The sequence below is a fragment of the Corythoichthys intestinalis genome, chromosome 8 (genome assembly GCF_030265065.1).
Source record: "Corythoichthys intestinalis isolate RoL2023-P3 chromosome 8, ASM3026506v1, whole genome shotgun sequence".
NCBI classification, from domain to species: domain Eukaryota; kingdom Metazoa; phylum Chordata; class Actinopteri; order Syngnathiformes; family Syngnathidae; genus Corythoichthys; species Corythoichthys intestinalis.
Window position 1 is genome coordinate 55,993,484 of NC_080402.1, and position 22,156 is coordinate 56,015,639.

The window sequence follows — 22,156 nt, forward strand, 5'->3', positions numbered from 1 at the left end:
CACTCCAGAACTTGTATTTTGTTCTTCTGAAACCATTCTTAAGTTGATTTACTTCTGTGTTTTGGATCATTTTCTTGTTACAGCATCCATCCTATTTTTAGCTTCAACTGTCTGGTAGACGGCCTCAGGTTTTCCGGCAAAAACATCCTGATAAACTTTTTAATTCATTCTTCCATTAATCATTGCAAGTTGTCCAGGTCCCGAGGCACCCAAACATCCCCAAAGCATGATGCTCCCTCCACCATGCTTCACGATAAGGATGAGGTGTTCATGTTGGTGAGCTGTTCCATTTTTACTCCACACATGAGTTGTGTGTTCCTCCCAAACAATTCAACTTTAGTTTCATCAGTCCACAAAATGATTTGCCAAAACCTCTGCGGAGTGTCCAAGTGCCTTTGCGAACATTAAACAAGCAACAATGTTTTTTTTAGACAGCAATGGCTTCCTCCGTGGAGTCCTCCTGTGAACAGCATTCTTGGCCATAGTTTTACATATAGTCGATGTGTGCACAGAGATATTGGACTGTGCCAGTGATTTCTGTAAGTCTTTAGCAGACACTCTAGGTTTTTTTTTTTACCTCTCCGAGTATTCTGCGCTGAACTCTTGGCGTCATCTTTGGTGGACGGCCACTCCTTGGGAGAGAAGCAATTGTGCCAAACTCTCTCCATTTGTAGACAACTTCTCTGACTGTCGATTGATGAACATCCAGACTTTTACAGATGGTTTTGCATCCTTTCCCAGTTTTATACAAATCAACAATCCTTAATCGCAAGTCTTCAGACAGCTCTTTTGATTTTGGTAAAAATTGGTTTCAATTGCTCTTTAGGTCTCCTTGGGCAGAGGGTTTACTTACTTATTTTTGCCCCTTCTGACATTGTTTGCATGCTATCCTCATTAAAATATGAAAACCTATAAATGTTTGGGTAGTCTCAGTTAAAGCAGACACTGTTTTTGCATTTGTGTGATTTTGATATTTTTTCATACCACTGTACATGTGCAAATAGCTAAATCAAGATAGAAATATCAGCCACTATTCAGTCATAAGGTATGCGAATGTTGCATCTAATGCATATCATAGCAGACTGTTCATCCATACACACATGCGTATACATACTGTAATGTGCACATGCATCAAAACATGACACAAGAAGTTGGTTGCCTTTACATTACTAGTGAATGTGTGCCTAAAATAAAGCAGTCATTATTTATATCCATATAGTGACACTCCAAATGTATTATAGATTTCTTCTCTTTGACTCCTCCCAGTACATACATTATATACTTGCGCTACGGTTAGATGAATATTGCCATCTTCTTGTGGGGTGCTGAGAGTACAGCACGGCACTTCTCTCTCTCTTGATTTATCTTATCGCCTTTCTTTTTATAGCTCATGCCCAGTCCGTTCAGTAATTTCAATGATCAATCGTCTTTTAAAAGCCTAATTACAAAACTTGAGTTCCGGCATTTCTTAGCTAAAACTTGCTCACACGCATTAAAAATTAAAAAAGGAGAAATTACTGTATGCATTCAATTTGCTGTGTAGCTATTACTATTCACACAGAATCTTGTCTCCCTAATTAGGACATTTGATATGCCATGATGTTGCTTATATGCAGAGGTGGGTAGTAATGCATTACATTTACTCCGTTACATTTAGTTGAGTACGTTTTTGAGAAAAATGTACTTCTAAGAGTAATTTTGCCTTTACTTGAGTTGATTTGTGAAGATGAAACGCTACTCCTACTCTGCTACTTTGGCCTACACCAGTCATGACATTTTTCTTCTTTATTCCACATACTAGACTACTGTAATTTTCGCACTATAAGGCGCACCTGACTATAAGCCGCCACCCACCAAAGTTAGCATGAAAACAGCATTTATTTATAGATAAGCCGCACTGGACTATAAGCCGCAGCTCTCCTGAAACTATTATGGGATATTTACACCAAAAGATATTCATCGGCAACACATTATTTGACAGCGGCATCACACGACTGTCATGAGACCAAAAGAACCACCATGAAGCTTTGAACCAGTTGGCTGCAAAAATTTGGCCATCACTGCTCCCTTGAGGGAGACAGTCAACCTTTGCTGCCACCTGCTGTCAACACTGTTGCTGTTCCACATGCCTTCTAGCATGCATTGCAGAGCTACAGATGTAAATAACAATCAAATGTTCTGTGCTAATTATTTCTTCACTTACTGTTCCAATTGTTTCATTAATTGCTAGTTATATGGTATTTGGTAACATTTTATTTGACAGTGACAGACAATCATTATTATGACATGACACTGTCATGAGCATTAATGAATGCTTTAGCCTTTAGCAGATGTCATTTAGTGTTATCAGACTCAAGCCTGCTCTTCTATGATCACGGCAAGCTGTTCAATCACGTGGCTCTTTAAAGCACCGTAAAAAAAATTAAGTATTTTACACAGAGTGCTGCGTCAACATGACTGGAAAGCACAGATTTTAGCCTCTCTCTTAGTTTTTTTTTGGCACCGATTGATGGTGGAAAACCGGAGATATGATCCCTTTTATTTTCATTTTAGGAAATATGTTTTCTCCACTAGAGGGCACTAATGCTCTTTGGACAAAAAAATGCTAAATTTCTGTAGATTTTTTTCTCTTGCCGGAATTCAATATTTGTTTTTTGCTTTTTACAAAAATTCTCTCCCTTAATTGGGTTTTGTAGGTTATACTCTTCTTCTTCTTTAAAGTATAGGTAGTCCCTGGGTTACGAATGAGTTCCGTTCCTACGCTGGCGATGTAACCCGAATTTTCAGCGTATGTCAGAATTAACCCTTGAAGTAGCCCTTAAATAGCCCCTAAATCTCAAAATGGCTATCCAAAAACATGCATTATATGTCATTGAGGGTTAGTTGAAATATTCGGCTTATATATAGAATGGCATACAGTAACTATAATTAATCTACCCTTTGGCTGTGTGTTCAATCCCTCCCCCTTGGCCACAGCTTTGAGGCCATGCACAAATAACACTAAGCGACACGTGATTTTTATCGTTTTAGGTATGACAGCTGTTTTTAATAAATGTTTGGGTGTGGATTCCAAAACTGATGACAGTTTCTTGTTTTAATCATGTCCAGGTTTTGAACTATAGGAACTAGGGCTGCCACTAATGATTATTTTTATAATCGATCAGTCGGATGAATAATTACACGATTAATCGATTCATCAGATAAATGTCACTTATTTCAATTACCTTCACAATTTAACTTGAAGTTGTTTTTGGCATGTTGCAAGTAACAATGAAGACAAAATGGATGACTATTTCCTTCAAAAATAATATTTTATTACTGCTTCTAGACTTAACTGTAGTCTACAACAGTGCTGTTTTACATAAATAAAACGTGCTAAAGTTTTCAGTAAAGCTTTTGTGTATAAAACATACAAAAAATTTCTCAGTAAACAAATCAGACAAAAGTCCTGTTCATTCAAATAAAAAAAAAATAAAAAAAACGTCCTGCTGATTGACATTGTCTTTCTTGTGGGCGAGGCACTGCTATAAATTTGTGTCAATGACTCAATTAAATTAAATTAAATTAAATTAAATTAAATTACATTAAATTACATTAAATTACATTAAATTAGATTAAAAGCATTTTAAAAAATCTTAAATAGCATTATTATGTGAATTAGAATCACATTTTGATGGTATGATCATGACAAATAACACCCTATTGCTAAATAGTATATGAAACGACAAAATTACTGGATAATGGTGAAAACTGATCCCACAGTTGACGGAGTTGTTTTGGCCATTATTCACGGTGAACGGGAACTTTTTGAAACCCCAAAAGGCTCACACGCCTCTCCCTGGTGCAGCAACAAAAGTCTGCAGCACATTGGGCTTACATGATGCGAAAAATAAACATAATAATCCGCAAAATCAGCTGAATCCGCAGTTGTTCTGCATACTGTAGTATTGTCTGTATACTGAAGATGATTAGCCCACCAAAGTCACATTCGCATTCGTCATCAATCCTGGAAGCCACTCATTTTCATGACGCGGGATTCAAAAATTGAATAATATATCTATCACATCCACACACATCCAAGCGGTCCATTTCATTCAAGAGCACAAAATATCGCATGAAATATGAAATAAACATGCTTTTTGCTGTCATAGGCACTTTAATGTTCTTTAAACAAACAAAAAACATAATTGAATAAATAAGAGGCAGACTGTAATAAATCACTTTTCTTTATCAAGCAGTTGTAAATTAATACAATCCAAATACAATTTCAAAGCATACTCTCTTCTATGACAGTTTATAGTTTGGACGGGAGTTTGTGTTGAAAGGAGACGCTAAGCTGTTACACGAATGGGTTTATGTGTGTGGTTTCTTTATTAAAAGAAACGAGACAACTTTACGATCTAACAATAGCTCGAGTGCTTCTCCAAAACACAATACAAATGGACACTTAAGACACTGATTAGCATAATAGCTAACTAGCTTAGCGCCCCGTGCTAAGTCGTGACGTCTCATCAACAAAAAATACAAACCATACTGTTGGCTTCATATAGTCACTTCTGATGGAGGCACACTGGATCTAACAACACAAAAGACAATCCAACTCTTGGCACTTTGTAATAGAGTACTATTAGTTTAGCAACCCAACCTGAGTGTAGCAGTGAACTCTCTCTCTTTCTCTCTCTTTTGTTGGAATCACTGGCGCTTGCACGCGCAGTCTCACAAAGAAGGACCCAAACGGGACTGCTTGTAGCTGCCAACAAAAATCGATTATCAAATTCGTTGGCAACTAATTTATTAATAATTTTAATCGATTTATTCGATTAGTTGTTGCAGCCTTAATAGGAACTGTTTTCTTAACTCATTTGCTCCCAAAAACGTATAAAGACACTCTATTTTTAATTGTTTCAGTGTCCCAAAAACGTATTTATACGTCTTTTACGTTTTTTGTTTTTTGACAAGAGGCATCTCTAAGTTCTGTTGCACCTAAATTGCAATGCACAATGCTCAAATCTCATTTTAAAGAAATAAAACTGGCCACTGGAGGGCAGTAACGCAATTTGTATGCACTCATCTCGGGCCAAGAAAGGAAGTGAAGAAAAATAGTCAGGAAACGGAAGTTGAAGGGATCTTCTGAAGACTGAGAGAATTTAAGAAAAATGTGCAGAACGATCGGAAAAAAAGGCAAACAACACTGGAGGAGTGTTTTGTAAAGAAAACGAAACCATCGACAAAGAAGGATTCAAAAAAATCTATCTTGACGAGATAGACGGTGACGGCCACAACAGCGTCAGGTTCCACACGCTTTCTGCGGAGCTCACGTTGTGCTACTCCTGAACCCGAGGTTGAAACCAACGATGAAGATGATGAAAAAAGTGAGACCGATCTTGATCCAGACTCATCAGATTACTGGGAGCCACCTCATTCAACCGGGAGCAGCCGAGAGCCTTCCCTGTTGTTATGTGCGCAAATAGTTCAACAGTTCAATAGTTCAGTTATGTATAAATAAATTGTTACTTTGCGATCAAAAGCTCTATTTGTCTTGTTGTTTATATTATTTTGTAGAACGAAAACATTATTCAGATGTTTGGAATGCGACAAAAGCGAAAATAGCTTTGTTAAAGTCAAAGTTATGTTTGAAATGTCTGCTTTTACAAAAAGCTCAATTTCTCTGTTTATTCATGAGAAATTGGAAAATTGCTCAAATTAAGCTATTTTCTAATGCTGATTTCTAAAGAATGAAAAAGGATATGAACTAATGTTTTTTTCTGCTGAAAGAAGAGAGTCTAATCTTTCTTTTGGTGGGTTTCATGTTTATACAGTGGGGCAAATAAGTATTCAGTCAACCACTAATTGTGCAAGTTCTCCCATTTGAAAATATTAGAGAGGCCTGTAAGTGTCAACATGGGTAAACCTCAACCATGAGAGACAGAATGTGGAAAAAAAAAAACAGAAAATCACATTGTTTGATTTTTAAAGAATTTATTTTGCAAATCATGGTGGAAAATAAGTATTTGGTCAATAACAACGGTTTTTGTAACTCTTCACAAGCTTTTCACACACTGTTGCTGGTATTTTGGCCCATTCCTCCATGCAGATCTCCTCCAGAGCAGTGATGTTTGGGGCTGTCGTTGGGCAACACAGACTTTCAACTCCCTCCGCAGATTTTCTATGGGGTTGAGACCTGGAGACTGGCTAGGCCACTCCAGGACCTTGAAATGCTTCTAACGAAGCCACGTCTCATCTTCAATGCCCTTGCTGATGGAAGGAGATTTTCACCAAAAAGTTCTATTTTGGTTTCATCTGACCATAACACATTCTCCCAGTCCTCTTCTGGATCATCCAAATGCTCTCTAGTGAACCGCAGACGGGCCTGTACGTGTACTTTCTTCAGCAGGGGGACACGTCTGGCAGTGCAGGATTTGAGTCCCTGATAGTATAATATAGAGATTATAGTATATTATATAGATAGTAGCCTTTGTTACTGTGGTCCCAGCTCTTTGTAGGTCATTCACTAGGTCCCCTCGTGTGGTTCAGGGATTTTTGCTCCCCGTCCTTGTTATCATTTTGACGCCACGGGGTGAGAAGGGAGTTGAAAGTTCATGTTGCCCAACGACAGCCCCAAAACATCACTGCTCTAGAGGAGATCTGCATGGAGGAATGGGCCAAAATACCAGCAACAGTGTGTGAAAAGCCTGTGAAGAGTTACAGAAAACGTTTGGCCTCCGTTATTGCCAACAAAGGGTACATAACAAAGTATTGAGATGAACTTTTGGTATACACCAAATACTTATTTTTCACCATGATTTGCAAATAAATTCTTTAAAAATCAAACAATGTGATTCTCTGTTTTTTTTTTTGTTTTTTTTCCACATTCTGTCTCTCATGGTTGAGATTTACCCATGTTGACAATTACAGCCCTCTCTAATATTTTCAAATGGGAGAACTTGCACAATTAGTTGTTGACTAAATACTTATTTGCCCCACTGTATAGCAATAGAACAGAATTTTCTGTGGGCCTTGCAAAATCAGTCGAAATCCAGTAAATCGGCCAGGAGCGAAGGGCCTTGCTCTGGTGAAAATGGCTGGGAGTGAATGAGTTTAAAAAAAAAAACCACTGGACTTGAGTCAAATAAATGAAATACATCAAATGTCGATTTTTTTAAAGACATATTTAACACTTTGCTTTCACGAAGTATATGTGTTGTTGTTGGCATGTTGTAACAACAAAGTAAATAGGTTCATTGCGGAGGATAAAAAACTTTCAGATCAGTTGTGTATCCAGCACTCATAAATTTCTTGTAGCAGCTGCCAGACCTAAAACAACTGAAATTTTGTTTGACATTATTGCCCCGTGTAATGTTTAAAGCCCAGGGGCTTGTGAAATATAGATAAAATGAACCACGGACACAATGTCCAAAACGCATACTGCATAATTACTCACTATTTTTGAATGAATTTATGGGTGAACAATCGGCTGTTCACCATAGAAAGTCTATCTTTCAATCAATGGGGACTGTTTGGTTTCTATGCCAATGGTGATTCTTGGTGGTTGAAACAAACAACAAAAAATTTATTTGCGCTTGACGTGTAGCATATTGAGACTGATTTTGCAGCCACTTTCGTAACCATTAGTTTAATAAACACTCTTCCTCTGCCCAAGATTCTGCCATTAAGTTTGACAGCAGTGTGATCCACACTCTCCAAACAGACAGACTCCGGTGAATTATAGCATGATAAAAAATGTTCACTTTAACTTTGCAGGACACACTTTTAAATGACTTACTTTTTAACTGTATAGGCTGAGTAGACTACACTTTTTTACAACCCCTAGCAAAAAGTATGGACTCACCAGTCTCGGACGAGCACTCACTCAGACATTTTATCATGTAGAACAAACTCAGATAAAAAAGCTTGAAAAAATAATGAATTAATTCAAAAGTGCAACTCTTTAGCATTCAGAAACACTAAACGAAATGAATAAAAAACATTGTGGTGGTCAGTAAATGTTACTTTTGTAGAGCAAGTGCAGGGAAATATACAGTGCCTTGCAAAAGTATTCGGCCCCCTTGAATCTTGCAACCTTTCGCCACATTTCAGGCTTAAAACATAAAGATATGAAATTTAATTTTTTTGTCAAGAATCAACAACAAGTGGGACACAATCATGAAGTGGAACAACATTTATTGGGTAATTTAAACTTTTTTAACAAATAAAAAACTGAAAAGTGGGGCGTGCAATATTATTCGGCCCCTTTACTTTCAGTGCAGCAAACTCACTCCAGAAGTTCAGTGAGGATCTCTGAATGATCCAATGTTGTCCTAAATGACCGATGATGATAAATAGAATCTACCTGTGTGTAATCAAGTCTCCGTATAAATGCACTTGCTCTGTGATAGTCTCAGGGTTCTGTTTAAAGTGCAGAGAGCATTATGAAAACCAAGGAACACACCAGGCAGGTCCGAGATACTGTTGTGGAGAAGTTTAAAGCCGGATTTGGATACAAAAAGATTTCCCAAGCTTTAAACATCTCAAGGAGCACTGTGCAAGCCATCATATTGAAATGGAAGGAGCATCAGACCACTGCAAATCTACCAAGACCCGGCCGTCCTTCCAAACTTTCTTCTTAAACAAGGAGAAAACTGATCAGAGATGCAGCCAAGAGGCCCATGATCACTCTGGATGAACTGCAGAGATCTACAGCTGAGGTGGGAGAGTCTGTCCATAGGACAACAATCAGTCGTACACTGCACAAATCTGGCCTTTATGGAAGAGTGGCAAGAAGAAAGCCATTTCTCAAAGATATCCATAAAAAGCCTCGTTTAAAGTTTGCCACAAGCCACCTGGGAGACACACCAAACATGTGGAAGAAGGTGCTCTGGTCAGATGAAACCAAAATTTGAACTTTTTGGCCACAATGCAAAACGATATGTTTGGCGTAAAAGCAACACAGCTCATCACCCTGAACACACCATCCCCACTGTCAAACATGGTGGTGGCAGCATCATGGTTTGGGCCTGCTTTTCTTCAGCAGGGACAGGGAAGATGGTTAAAATTGACGGGAAGATGGATGCAGCCAAATACAGGAACATTCTGGAAGAAAACCTGTTGGTATCTGCACAAGACCTGAGACTGGGACGGAGATTTATCTTCCAACAGGACAATGATCCAAAACATAAAGCCAAATCTACAATGGAATGGTTCAAAAATAAACATATCCAGGTGTTAGAATGGCCAAGTCAAAGTCCAGACCTGAATCCAGTCGAGAATCTGTGGAAAGAGCTGAAGACTGCTGTTCACAAACACTCTCCATCCAACCTCACTGAGCTCGAGCTGTTTTGCAAGGAAGAATGGGCAAGAATGTCAGTCTCTCGATGTGCAAAACTGATAGAAACATACCCCAAGCGACTTGCCGCTGTAATTGGAGCAAAAGGTGGCGCTACAAAGTATTAACACAAGGGGGCCGAATAATATTGCACGCCCCACTTTTCAGTTTTTTATTTGTTAAAAAAAGTTTAAATTATCCAATAAATGTTGTTCCACTTCACGATTGTGTCCCACTTGTTGTTGATTCTTGACAAAAAAATTAAATTTCATATCTTTATGTTTGAAGCCTGAAATGTGGCGAAAGGTTGCAAGATTCAAGGGGGCCGAATACTTTTGCAAGGCACTGTATGTGGAATCACTCAATTCTGAGGATAAAAATATGGAATCATGAGAAACATCTAGTATTTAGTAGCACCACCTCTGGCTTTTATGGCAGCTTGCAGTCTCTGAGACATGGACTTGATGAGTATTCTTCATCAATTCGGTGCCATCTCTCTTTGATTCCAGTTGCCAGATTATCCTTGAAGGTCGGAGCCTTGCTGTGAACGATTTTTTTTCCCATTTCCAACACATGTTTTCAGTAGGGTTGAGATCTGGGCTATTTGCAGGCCGTGACATTGACTGGATGAGTCTTTCTCCAAGGAATGCTTTAACAGTTTTAGCTCTGTGGCATAAAGCATTGTCATCTTGGAAAATGGCAAAGATATTTTCAATTGAAGGGATAGGGAAGCTGTCTAAAATTTCAAGGTAAACTTGTGCATTCTCCCCAGTGCCTTTGCCTGGCATCCAGCCCCATATTATCAAGGGCTGAGGGAATTTTGATGTTTTCTTTAGGCAGTCATCTTTGTAAATGTCACTGGAACAGCACCAAACAAAAGTTCCAGCAAGAGTCAAGAATCTGCATTGGACAAGGTGTCAAGAGTCGAGTATCTGCATTGGACAAGGTGATGATGCTGCAACTTTTGTCTGGTGCTGTTCCAGTGAGATTCACAAAGATGACTGCCTGAAGAAAACATCAAAATTCCCTCAGTCCTTGATGATATGGGGCTGCATGTCAGGCAAAGGCACTAGGGAGATGGCTGTGGTTAAATCTCATCAAGTCCATGTTTGTTATTTATTTGTTTGTTTCTCATGATTCCATTTTTTTCCCTCAGAATGGAGTGATTCCATTTATATTTCCCTGCACTTGCTCTATAAAAGTAACACTTACTGTCCACCACAACATTTTTTAATTCATTTCTCTTAGTGTTTCTGAATGCTAAAGAGTTGCACTTTTGAACTAATTATTTTTTCAAGCTTTTTATCTGAGTTTCTTCTACATGATAAAATGTCTGAGTGAGTGCTTATCCCAGACTGGTGATTCCATACTTTTTGCTAGGGGTTGTAAAAGCAGTCCAAGTTGGATGTGTATGAGGTGAATTCAAGGTCCGACATTGAAAAAGGACAACTAAATCACAGACAAAAAGACATTGAATTAAACCAAACAAAAAATGTGCACTTTTTTCGATGACACCAAAGGTGATACTGATCACAGAAAAAGGAATATCCAGGATTTTCAGCAAATAAAAAAAAAAATAGCTTCCCCAAAAATGATACATTTTCTCATGCAAAACCAGGATTTTGGAAGGATTGACTGTACTGTCTCTGACAGCGCATTCAGATAATGAGACTAAAATCCGCCCGAGGCAGAAGCGCTAAATAAAAATGTTGCATCCAGTTAACAGCTTTGCACATATGAACGTCAAGTTTGAAAAATATATCTGTCTTGAGTCTCCTACAGAAAATAATAACCCTCCCTTTCTATTTCATTCTCATGTCTATCTGGTCCCTTCCACCACATCTTGTCTTTTGTCTTCTATCTCTGCAGTGTGACGTACCTCCTTTTTTATTATGCTGATGAGTAAAAATACCAACAATACCAGCAGCAGCACTCGTCTCAAGGATTATTCTGCCTTTCTTCCTCGCTTGCTTGCTTCGTCCTCTCCTCAGATGCCCCCCCTCCCTCCGTCGGCCCCTCAAGACTTCCCGACATAAAGCCCCCAATGTCCCACTCTGCTCTTTCCTGCGCTTCATTGCCCTCTTTCTTCCTCCATATTTCCGCTACTTTATTCTCTATCTTCCTTCATTTGTCACTTCCCTCTCGTCACACTCTCGGTTTTTCTTATTGAGAAACCACAACCTGCCGGATAATCCCGCTAACGGGAGCGGCTCGTAAAATGTTTCTGACACATTCCCTCCTCCTCATTATGTCCTCCCTTTTTTTCCCTTTTAACTAAATAACCAGACTATTTTCATTGACCTTGTTTTTCTATCTCCTCACTTTTCATCAACCTCAGTCTTCTCCTAAAGCAGTGGTTCTGAATCTTGCCAAGCGTACTACACCCCATAAGTTTCACATGTGCATACACCGAACCCTTAGGAATTAAATACCACTATACAGTGGGGCAAATAAGTATTTAGTCAGCAACCAATTGTGCAAGTTCTACTACTTGAAAAGATTAGAGAGGCCTGTAATTGTCAACATAGGTAAACCTCAACCATGAGAGACAGAATGTAAAAAAAATAAACAGAAAATCACATTGTTTGATTTTTAAAGAATGTATTTCCAAATACGAGTGGAAAATAAGTATTTGGTCACCTACAAACAAGCAAGATCTCTGGCTCTCAAAGAGGTCTAACTTCTTCTAATGAGGTGTAACGAGGCTCCACTCGTTACCTGTATTAATGGCACCTGTTTTAACTCATTATCGGTATAAAAGACACCTACCTGTCTACAACCTCAGTCAGTCACACTCCAAACTCCACTATGGCCAAGACCAAAGAGCTGTCGAAGGACACCAGAGACAAAATTGTAGACCTGCGCCAGGCTGGGAAGACTGAATCTGCAATAGGTAAAACGCTTGGTGTAAAGAAATCAACTGTGGGAGCAATTATTAGAAAATGGAAGACATACAAGAACACTGATAATCTCCCTCGATCTGGGGCTCCATGCAAGATCTCACGCCGTGGCGTCAAAATGATAACAAGAACGGTAAGCAAAAATCCCATAACCACACGGGGGGACCTAGTGAATGACCTACAGAGAGCTGGGACCACAGTAACAAAGGCTACGATCAGTAACACAATGCGCCACTAGGGACTCAAATCCTGCACTGCCAGATGTGTCCCCCTGCTGAAGAAAGTACACGTCCAGGCCTGTCTGTGGCTTGCTAGAGAGCATTTGGATGATCCAGAAGAGGACTGGGAGAATGTGTTATGGTCAGATAAAAACAAAATAGAACTTTTTGGTAGAAACACAGATTCTCGTGTTTGGAGGAAAAAGAATACTGAATTGCATCCGAAGAACACCAAACCCACTGTGAAGCATGGGGGTGGAAACGTAATGCTTTGGGGCTGTTTTTCAGCAAAGGGACCAGGACGACTGATCTGTGTAAAGGAAAGAATGAATGGGGCCATGTATCGAGAGATTTTGAGTGAAAATCTCCTTCCATTAGCAAGGGCATTGAAGATGAGACGTGGCTGGGTCTTTCAGCATGAAAGAAAGGCAAGAAAGGAGTCCGCTTCGTAAGAAGCATTTCAAGGTCCTGGAGAGGCCTAGCCAGTCTCCAGATCTTAACCCCATAGAAAATCTGTGGAGGGAGATGAAAGTCCGTGTTGCCCAACGACAGTCCCAAAACATCACTGCTCTAGAGGAAATCTGCATGGAGGAATGGGCCAAAATACCACCAACAGTGTGTGAAAAGCTTTGTGAAGAGTTACAGAAAACGTACATTACAAAGTATTGAGATGAAGTTTTGGTATTGACCAAATACTTATTTTCCACCATGATTTGCAAATAAATTCTTTAAAAATCAAACAATGTGATTTTCAGTTTTTTTTTTTCCACATTCTGTCTCTCATGGTTGAGGTTTACCCATGTTGACAATTACAGGCCTCTCTAATATTTTGAAGTGGGAGAACTTGCACAATTAGTGGTTGACTAAATATTACATTGCCCCACTGTAACTTAGCCATAGCATATACTTCCTTATCCGTTGACGGGCTCGGGCCAATCCTTAGGGGGACTATTATAAAGAAAACTTCAAATTCAAATATTTTTTAAAACCAAAGTCTCATTCACTCCCAGCCATTTTCACCGGCTAAACCCCCTTCGCTCCCGGCCGTTTTACTGGATTTTGACTGATTTTGCGAGGCCCACAGAAAATTCTGTTCCCATGCTATATAAACATGGAACCCACCCCAAAAAAAGATTAAACTCTCTTCTTTCAGCAGGAAAAAAAAGTAAGTTTATATCTTTTTCCATTCTTTAGAAATCCACATTTGAAAATAACTTGGTAACTTGAGCAATTTTCCAATTTCTGATGAAAAAACAGAGACATTGAGCTTTTTGTGAAAGCATACATTTCAAACATAACTTTAACGCAGCTATTTTTTTGCGTTAGTTACATCCCAAACATCTGAATCATGTTTTCCTTTTACAAAATAACATACAACAAGACAAATAGAGCTTTTGATAGCAAAGTAACAATTTATTGACACATAACTAACTGAGAGATGACACTGTTGTCGCCGCGACAGCCGGGTACACTTATCCCTCATTGCCGCCTGTCTCATAAAGATGGATTTTTTTGAGTCTCTGCGGGGTCTGCTCGGCGAGCAGCACGGGCTCAATGGCATCATCCGCTGCACTGATGGTCCCGGTCGTTCTGCTCGGTCGTCCAGCGCCTGGCATCCCGGGCGCCCATTAGGTTGTTCTCCATTCGGTCGTCTTCCGCCGGTGTCCCGGCCGTGCGGCCCGGCCGTTCATTGCCATTGAATCGGGTAGCCGGTCTTACCAAATGCGCTACTGCCATCCAGTGGCCAGTTTTATTGCTTTAAAATGGATTTTCAGCTTTGTGCTTTGGAGTAAAATTGAATCAGAACCCAGAGATGTCTCTTGTAAAAAAAAGAAAAAATAAATAAATAAAAAAATTTTTAAAAAAAGGGTAAAAGACGTATAAATATGTCTTTTACATAAGTGGGACACTGAAACAACTAAAAATTAGGGCTGCCAAAATTATCGCGTTAACGGGCGGCAATTAATTTTTTAATTAATCACGTCAAAATATTTGACGCAATTAACGCACAAATGCCCCGCTCAAACAGATTAAAATGACAGCACAATGAAATGTGTACTTGTGTTTTTCTGAGTTTTTGGCGCCCTCTTCTGGCGCTTGGGTGCGACTGATTTTATAGACTTCAGCACCCATGAGCATTGGGTAAGTAATTATTGACATCAACAATGGCGGGCTACTAGTTTATTTTTTGACTGAAAATTTTACAGATTTTATTAAAAGGAAAACATGAAGAGGGTTTTTAATACAAAATTTCTATAACTTGTACTAACATTTATCTTTTAAGAACTACAAGTCTTTCTATCCAAGGATCGCTTTAACAGAATGTTAATAATGGTAATGCCATCTTGTTGATTTATTGTTATAATTATAATTGTAATAATTACTTATCTTTCCATTCCAACAATAATTTACAGAAAAATATGGCATATTTTATAGATGGTTTGAATTGCGATTAATTGCGATTAATTACGATTAATTAATTTTTAAGCTGTAATTAACTCGATTAAAAATTTTAATCGTTTGACACCCCTACTAAAAATGGAACATATTTATGAGTTTTTGGGAGCAAATGAGTTGGTATACTTTGTTATACTTCCTCGTACCAAGTAATGGTCATCCTTCCACAGAGCAAACCAGTTCTTCCTCCCATTAGATCGAGGGCTAGCAGTTGAAAGAAATGGAATGAAGTCTGTAAATTGGGGGCAAACCGATCCAAAACTTAATCCAAAATGACACTTTGCATTTAGTCAGTGTATGAAAATAGGGCCCTGTGTCTTAACCTTCGCCAAACCCCTTAGACTTACTCACCGAACCTCTGGGGTTCGATCGAACCCAAGTTAAGAACCACTGCCCTAAAGCAACAGCATCAAACTCGTTTTCAGACACCAATGACTAAAACCACATAACTTTTTACATATGGTTTCAAAGTATAACCATTCATTTAAAAATGATTCAAATTAGATCACGGCTTTCACGGCTACCGATTCTATTCCAAGACCAGATTTTTTCATTCGAAACAGTGCTGCAATACTTATTTTGAAAGTGCACCAGAGGTGGGTAGAGTAGCCAAAAAAGAACTACCATAATTTTCGGACTCTAAGGCCACCCCAAAAGCCAGCACCAACCAAATTTGACACGAAAACGGCATTTGTTCTTAGATAAGCCCCACTGGACTATAAGCCACAGCTGTCCTCACTAGCGTTGTTAATCTTACTTTAGAAACGTAATTAATTAGTTACAAATTTCTTCTCTAATTGAGTTAGATTGAGTTAAACTTGAAACACATGTTTTCTAAGATTAAAATGGCCTATTTGTTTCCTGTTAAAAAAAAATCCTAACTTGTTCAAAACATTATTTGAAAGCAAATTTTTTCTTGATTTAGGTGAAAAATGACCAACCTTTAGATGTATGGGCTTAATAAGAACATACAGTAAAATTCACTTCAAGTAAGTCGCATAATGTGACTATTAATCTGTTGAAGAAAATGATTTGACTAGATTCAAGAAAAATAATCCTATTAAGACGCAATAATTTACAGCGCTGTTGCTTTGTCGTGGCATTCTTGATGAATTTTTTTCGCCTCAATCTTTTTTAATTTAGCTCTGAAGTGTCCACATTTTTATCCCACAGTTTGACATTTAAGAAGTGTTTGTGTCTTCTGGCTGTTTTTAATTGAGGCATTTATTTCCTCTAGGAGGTCCTCCTGATGTCGGAAAGATGCTAGGTGGGGAGGAGAAGGAGGAAGATCCAGATGCAGCAAAGAAAGAGGAGGAAAGGCAGGAGGCGCTCAGGCAGCAGGAGGAGGAGAGGAAGGCCAAATATGCCAAGATGGAGGCAGAAAGGGAAAATATGAGACAAGGCATCAGGGATAAGGTACCTTGCCAATGAATGTCATATCCTGACTGCTATGAAATATAACCATGTCAGTGCAAAATACAACAACAGTGACTGTCCTTGATGTACCTTTCACTAAAATGACGTTTGTCCTCATTTCCGTGTTTTCATGATTTTGGAAAGTGTCCTCACTTTAATGCGAGCTTCTAACAGCTCTATCCGTCACCTGCCAGCTTTTTATTTATTTATTTATTTATTTTATTTTATTTTATTTATTTTTTTACAGGGGCCCTGGCATGGAAACAGACACTTGAAGTGCTATTTTTAATTGCTTTGATGCAAACCGCGACTTTTCAAGACAGTAAAATGATCAAATATATCAGAAGAGCAATAGCAAATTCCTGAGCAGAAATGAAGGGACAAAGTAATACATTTACAACATGAATACAATATTATTGCACATCAAACTGAATTACTGGACATGGTATAAGTATCCACATTAAAGTCACACTGTCGCGTCTTTACTGATTTCGTTAGATTGAACTTCAATGAGCCACAATCTGTAGTTGTCATTTTCGCTGTTGGCAAGGAAGCTCGTTTCGGGAACTGGAAGAGATGACATCAAAGGCAGACCGTTTAGTTTCAGTTTGTTATGTAAGAAACTGTTTTTTAATTGGTTAACACTAGTGCTGTCAAATTGTTCACGTAAACGGGCGGGAATTAATTTTTTTTAATTAATCACTTTAAAATATTTGATGCATTTAACGCATGCGCGAAATGACCCCGCTCATGCATTGCCTACTACAGATTACAATGACACCGTTTTTTGTACATTGAGAGCTGAGAGGCAGCGAAAGGCGAGTGGACAGGCGTTCATTGGACCGCGCCGTTTATTGGCAAAAGCTTCGGCAACTCCTTCACAACAAACATAAATATCATTTAGTGAAAGCACAACAAAAATAATATTCCTATCTCTAAAAAATAATGTTCACAAAAATAAAAGCCCTTCAATCTGTATTAATGAGGCCCTATTCTCACACAGTTAAACAACAATGCAAAGACAACTGTCATTCCCACTCAAAATAGCTACGCAAAATAGACATAAAACTTACCCAGACTTTGGTCAAACTCTAATTAAACATTTCGTTTGGCTCAACAAATACACTGGATGGCAATATTTAGTCACAATATACAAACTATCAGGGTCTCGTATGTTGTGAAGCCAACACTCAAATGAACGTAAGGTACAATGAAACCGGAAACTACGACGTCAGCCGAGGGGCAAAACGCACTCGCTGGCTAGAGCTCTAATTAATTTAAAACTCGCCATTGACACCTTGCGGTGTATTTCAATCACTACCTTACGTAGTTAAAGACACTGTGGAAGAACGGCAGGGAGCCCGTGTGACGTCACCGCTCAGCAACGTTAACAATGGCGAGCTACTAGTTTATTTATTGATTGAAAATTTTATTAAAATGAAACATTAAGATGGGTTTTAATATAAAATTACTACAACTTGCATTAACATGTATTTTTTAAGAACTACAAGTCTTTCTATCTGTGGATCCCTTTAACAGAAAGAATGTTAATAATGTTAATGCCATCTTGTGGATTTATTGTTATAATAGACAAATACAGTACATATGTACAGTATGTTGAATTTATATATTGTGATATTGTTCGAAACATTATTTGAAAGCATTAAAAATGACCAACTTTTACATGTTTGGGCTTAATAAGAACAAACAGTCATATTTACTTAAAGTGAGCAGAATATTCCGACACATACGGCCCGAGCACCAACTGGCACAAGAGCCCTATTGGAATGCAAAGGATTGTTATTTCTTCTTCATGGAAAATGAAAATGGCCAATTTGAAGGCCTGAAATGCTCAAAAACTCACCAAAATTTGCACATACATGCGGCTTAACGTAAATTTTGATAACTTTGCAACTGTTCGAAAAAATTTAACAAACTGGGTAAGTGGCACCCCCTTGAAATTTTCAAAAAGGCTTCTCCATTTAGGTTTTTTTCAACGTAGAGCGATGAAATTTAGGGAGTCGATACCTTGTGCAAAAGTGCTCCAAAATTCTCTTGCACCATATTCCAAACCCAACAGGAAATCGGGTATTTTGGATTAAATGTTTAAAAACATGCAATTTTAGTCAATAAACAGTGTGCACATTTGAGACTATTGCGCCTAGGCTGTTAGTTGGATCCTCCTCAAAATTGGTGAGACTGTTCATGAGACATATGATGTGTTAAGTTTTCAAAATGTGAGTTTTCATTCACGGGCCTGACCTGGACAGAGTACCAAAGTCAGGTGTTTTTTGTGGGGCAATACGCCAAATTCAGTAAATGACTTCTTGCTACAAGGTGCAATTTTTTTCATATCAGGCATGCATGAGAGGTATCCCTGCCTAAACACGACTGCATTGAAATATTACCCATTAGGCCTGGTGCACCCTTGTGGAAACAGGAAACGCCCTTTATTACAAGAAAAAAAAAATCAATTGCCCACAAACCAGCATCAGGGGAGCATTGAGACATGTGTTCAGGTATCTGATGAAAAATATTGAGTTTTCCTTGAAGCAGCGGGGCCCAAACAGGAAAGTGCAAAAAGACCCATGGCAAAATTTGAACATAACTTGGCAGATATACAACATACCTGCGCCAAACCTCCTGTGCTTGTTGAGAGTCATACCCTGAAGGGTCCTGTATGGTTTATTTGCATCAACTCTGTGGCACCAACTAGGGGCAACAGAAAGTCACTCATTTTACTTATACGTGTCCAGTTCTTTTCAGGTTAATCATTGTAGTTTGCAGACCTTTTGCAATACTACATTTTAAGGCCCATGTCCACATTTCTCTGTTTGTTGCCGTGACCACCCTTTATTCCCCATTAAGAGGAAGTATATTTTTTCAGGGATTTAGGCAGCTTACAGAGCCACAGAATTGCGCACACTTTGTCAAATTGGTCCAATTAGAACCAAGTCAGCGCGCAACTGCGAGCGCAAGGGCCCGTTCAGTCCTGCTAGCAGGGCTAGTTTACTTTACAGTGTATCACAAAAGTGAGTACATCCCTCGCATTTCTGCAGATATTTAAGTATATCTTTTCAATGGATAACACTGACAAAATGACAGTTTGACACAATGAAAAGTAGTCTGTGTGCAGCTTATATAAAAGAGTTTATTTTCCCCTCAAAATAACTCAAAATATAGCCATTAATATCTAAACCGCTGGCAACAAAAGTGAGTACATCCCTTAGAAACTACGCACATCCCTAAATGTCCAAAGTGATTACTGCTTGTCATTTTCCCTCCAAAATGTCATGTGACTCGTTAGTCTTACTAGGTCCAGGTGTGCATAGGGAGCAGGTGTGTTCAAATTTGTAGTGCAGCCCTCACCTCTCATACTGGTCACTGAAAGTTCCAAAATGGCACCACGTGGCAAAGAACTCTCTGAGGATCTTAACAGATGTATTGTTGCGCTACATGAAGATGGCCAAGGCTACAAGAAGATTGCCAACACCCTGAAACTGAGCTGCAGCACAGTGGCTAAGATCATCCAGCGTTTTAAAAGAGCAGGATCCACTCAGAACAGGCCTCGGGTTGGTCGTCCAAAGAAGCTGAGCGCAGGGTTTGGGCGTCACATCCAAATGCTTTCTTTGAAAGATCGTCCCAGGAGTGTTGTCAGCATTGTGGCAGAGATTGAAGAGGTGGGGGGTCAGGCTGTTAGTGCTCAGACCATATGCCACACTCTACATCAAATTGGTGTGCATGGCTGTCACCCCAGGAGGAAACCTCTTCTGAAGACGGTACACAAGAAAGCCTGCAAACTGAAGACAGGTCAACAAAGCACATGGATTACTGGAACCATGTCCTATGGTCTGATGAGACAAAGATTAATTTGTTTGGTCCCGATGGTCTCAAGCATGAGTGGCGGCGACCAGGTGAGGAGTACAAAGATAAGTGTGTCATGCCTAGAGTCAAAAATGGTGGTTTGAATGTCATGGTCTGAGGCTGCATGAGTGCTGCAGGTGTTGGAGAGTTACATTCCATTGAGGGAAACATGAACTCCAACATGTACTGTGAAATACTGCAGCCGAGCATGATCCCCTTCCTCCAGAAACTGGGTCACAGGGCAATGTTCCAGCATGACAATGACCAAACACACCTCCAAGATGACCACTGCTTTACTGAAGAGGCTGAGGGTAAAGTTGATGGACTGGCCAAGCATGTCTCCAGACTTGAACCCAATAGAACATCTTTGAGGGGATCCTCAAGCGGAAGGTGGAAGTGCGCAGTCTTAAATATCTGGCAGCTCCGCAACGTCGTCATGGAGAAGCGGAAGAGCATTCCAGTGGCATCCTGTGACGCTCTGGTCAACTTCATGCCCAGGAAAATAAAGGCAGTTTTGGATAATAGTGGTGGCCACACAAAATATTGACAGTTGACATGTTGTATGTTAATATTGACAACTTTCACTAAGGGGTGTACTCACTTTTGTTGCCGAGGGTTTAGATATTAATGGCTATATTTTGAGTTATTTTGAGGGGAAAATAAATTAGCTGCACACAGACTACTTTTCATTATGTCAAAGTGTCATTTTGTCAGTGTTGTCCCATGAAAAGAAATAAATATCTGCAGAAATGCGAGGGCTGTACTCACTTTTGTGATACATTGTATATTTGTCAAACATGTCAGCAGAGTAAAGACATCAGTGCAATTTCAGTGACTTCGAGGAACTCTCACCAGGCCCGCCGCTTAAAGGCACACACAAACTTTAAGTTATATTCAGAACTTGGGCTTGGATCAATGTTCGCATCTTTGTGTTTTGTACACCAGTACGGCTTGAAAAAGCGCGAGGAGGCCGAAGCGGAGGCTGCAGCCGCGGCAGAGGAGCCCGCGGCTGGCAGCTTGACCCGACCAAAGAAGGCGGTGCCCACCGGCTGTGGGGATGAAGAGGAGGAAGAGAGCATCATGGACACAGTGATGAAATACCTGCCAGGTCCACTCCAGGATATGTTAAAGAAGTAAGGCTAGCAGCGAGCTAGCCAGTGCTGTTACCAGGTTGGCTTCAATCCCAAAACTTTTGCTCAGATTCGCATTGTAAATGATTCAAATTTGGTTTTATTCAAAGCGCTGTTGCGACTATTAAAAGATTTGAAAAGTGAGTAAAGGCCGCACCACTGGCCAGTTGTCGTTAGCGCAAAGCTAACATCGAGCAGAAGGGCCGTAGACACAATTTGAACCTGACTTTCATTTTTCTCTCACTACTTTTAAATTCCTTCGAAGAGCTTGACGCAACAACACGGTGTTCTCCTTCACCTCGCCGTTCACTTTAATTGTACATAAGCAATCTATATAAAAAGCCTCAAGCTAGGCCAAACAATCAAATATATTATTATTATCATACTGTGTCTTTCTCTCAACTAGAAAATGTGATGACTTGATAAGCCATATTTGAAAAAAAAAAAAAAAAAAAAAGTATACTTAAAAAGATTTTGTGCGTGCTCCTAAAGCTACTGTTTTGTGTTTGTGTCGAGTTTATGTCAAGCTGTTTTGCACAGTGTTACACATTCTCGTTGAAAAGTGTTGTCTCTGTTGGACGTCGAAGTGTGCTCACCTTTGTATAGTGTAGGAAATGTTCAATGTGTCTCGCATGCCATTTGTCTTGACAAGTGTGTGACTATGTACAATCCACTCCCTTTTTATCCTCTTCTTTGTTATGCAAAAAATATTAAGGCAATAACTCCTATGTTTTTCTTCATGTCAATGTAACCGTGAATAATCATATTATTAAAAAATGAAGCATTTAGGATATTTAATTGACAGGTTTGCAGGGATTTCTTTTGTCTTTACAAAATGACCGTACGGTG

At 39.3% G+C, this 22,156-nt stretch overlaps 1 protein-coding gene across 1 annotated transcript in view; it reads left to right on the plus strand.

The window, feature by feature from the left end:
- The window catches only part of cplx2a (complexin 2a), a 40,930-nt gene extending 19,163 nt beyond the window's left edge, over positions 1–21,767 (plus strand). The window contains exons 4-5 of the mRNA XM_057844622.1: positions 16,135–16,313; positions 21,123–21,767. Coding sequence (XP_057700605.1) covers positions 16,135–16,313; positions 21,123–21,314 — 371 coding nt within the window. The 3' untranslated portion in view covers positions 21,315–21,767. The remainder of the gene's footprint in view (positions 1–16,134; positions 16,314–21,122) is intronic.
- Positions 21,768–22,156: the final 389 nt, after the last annotated feature.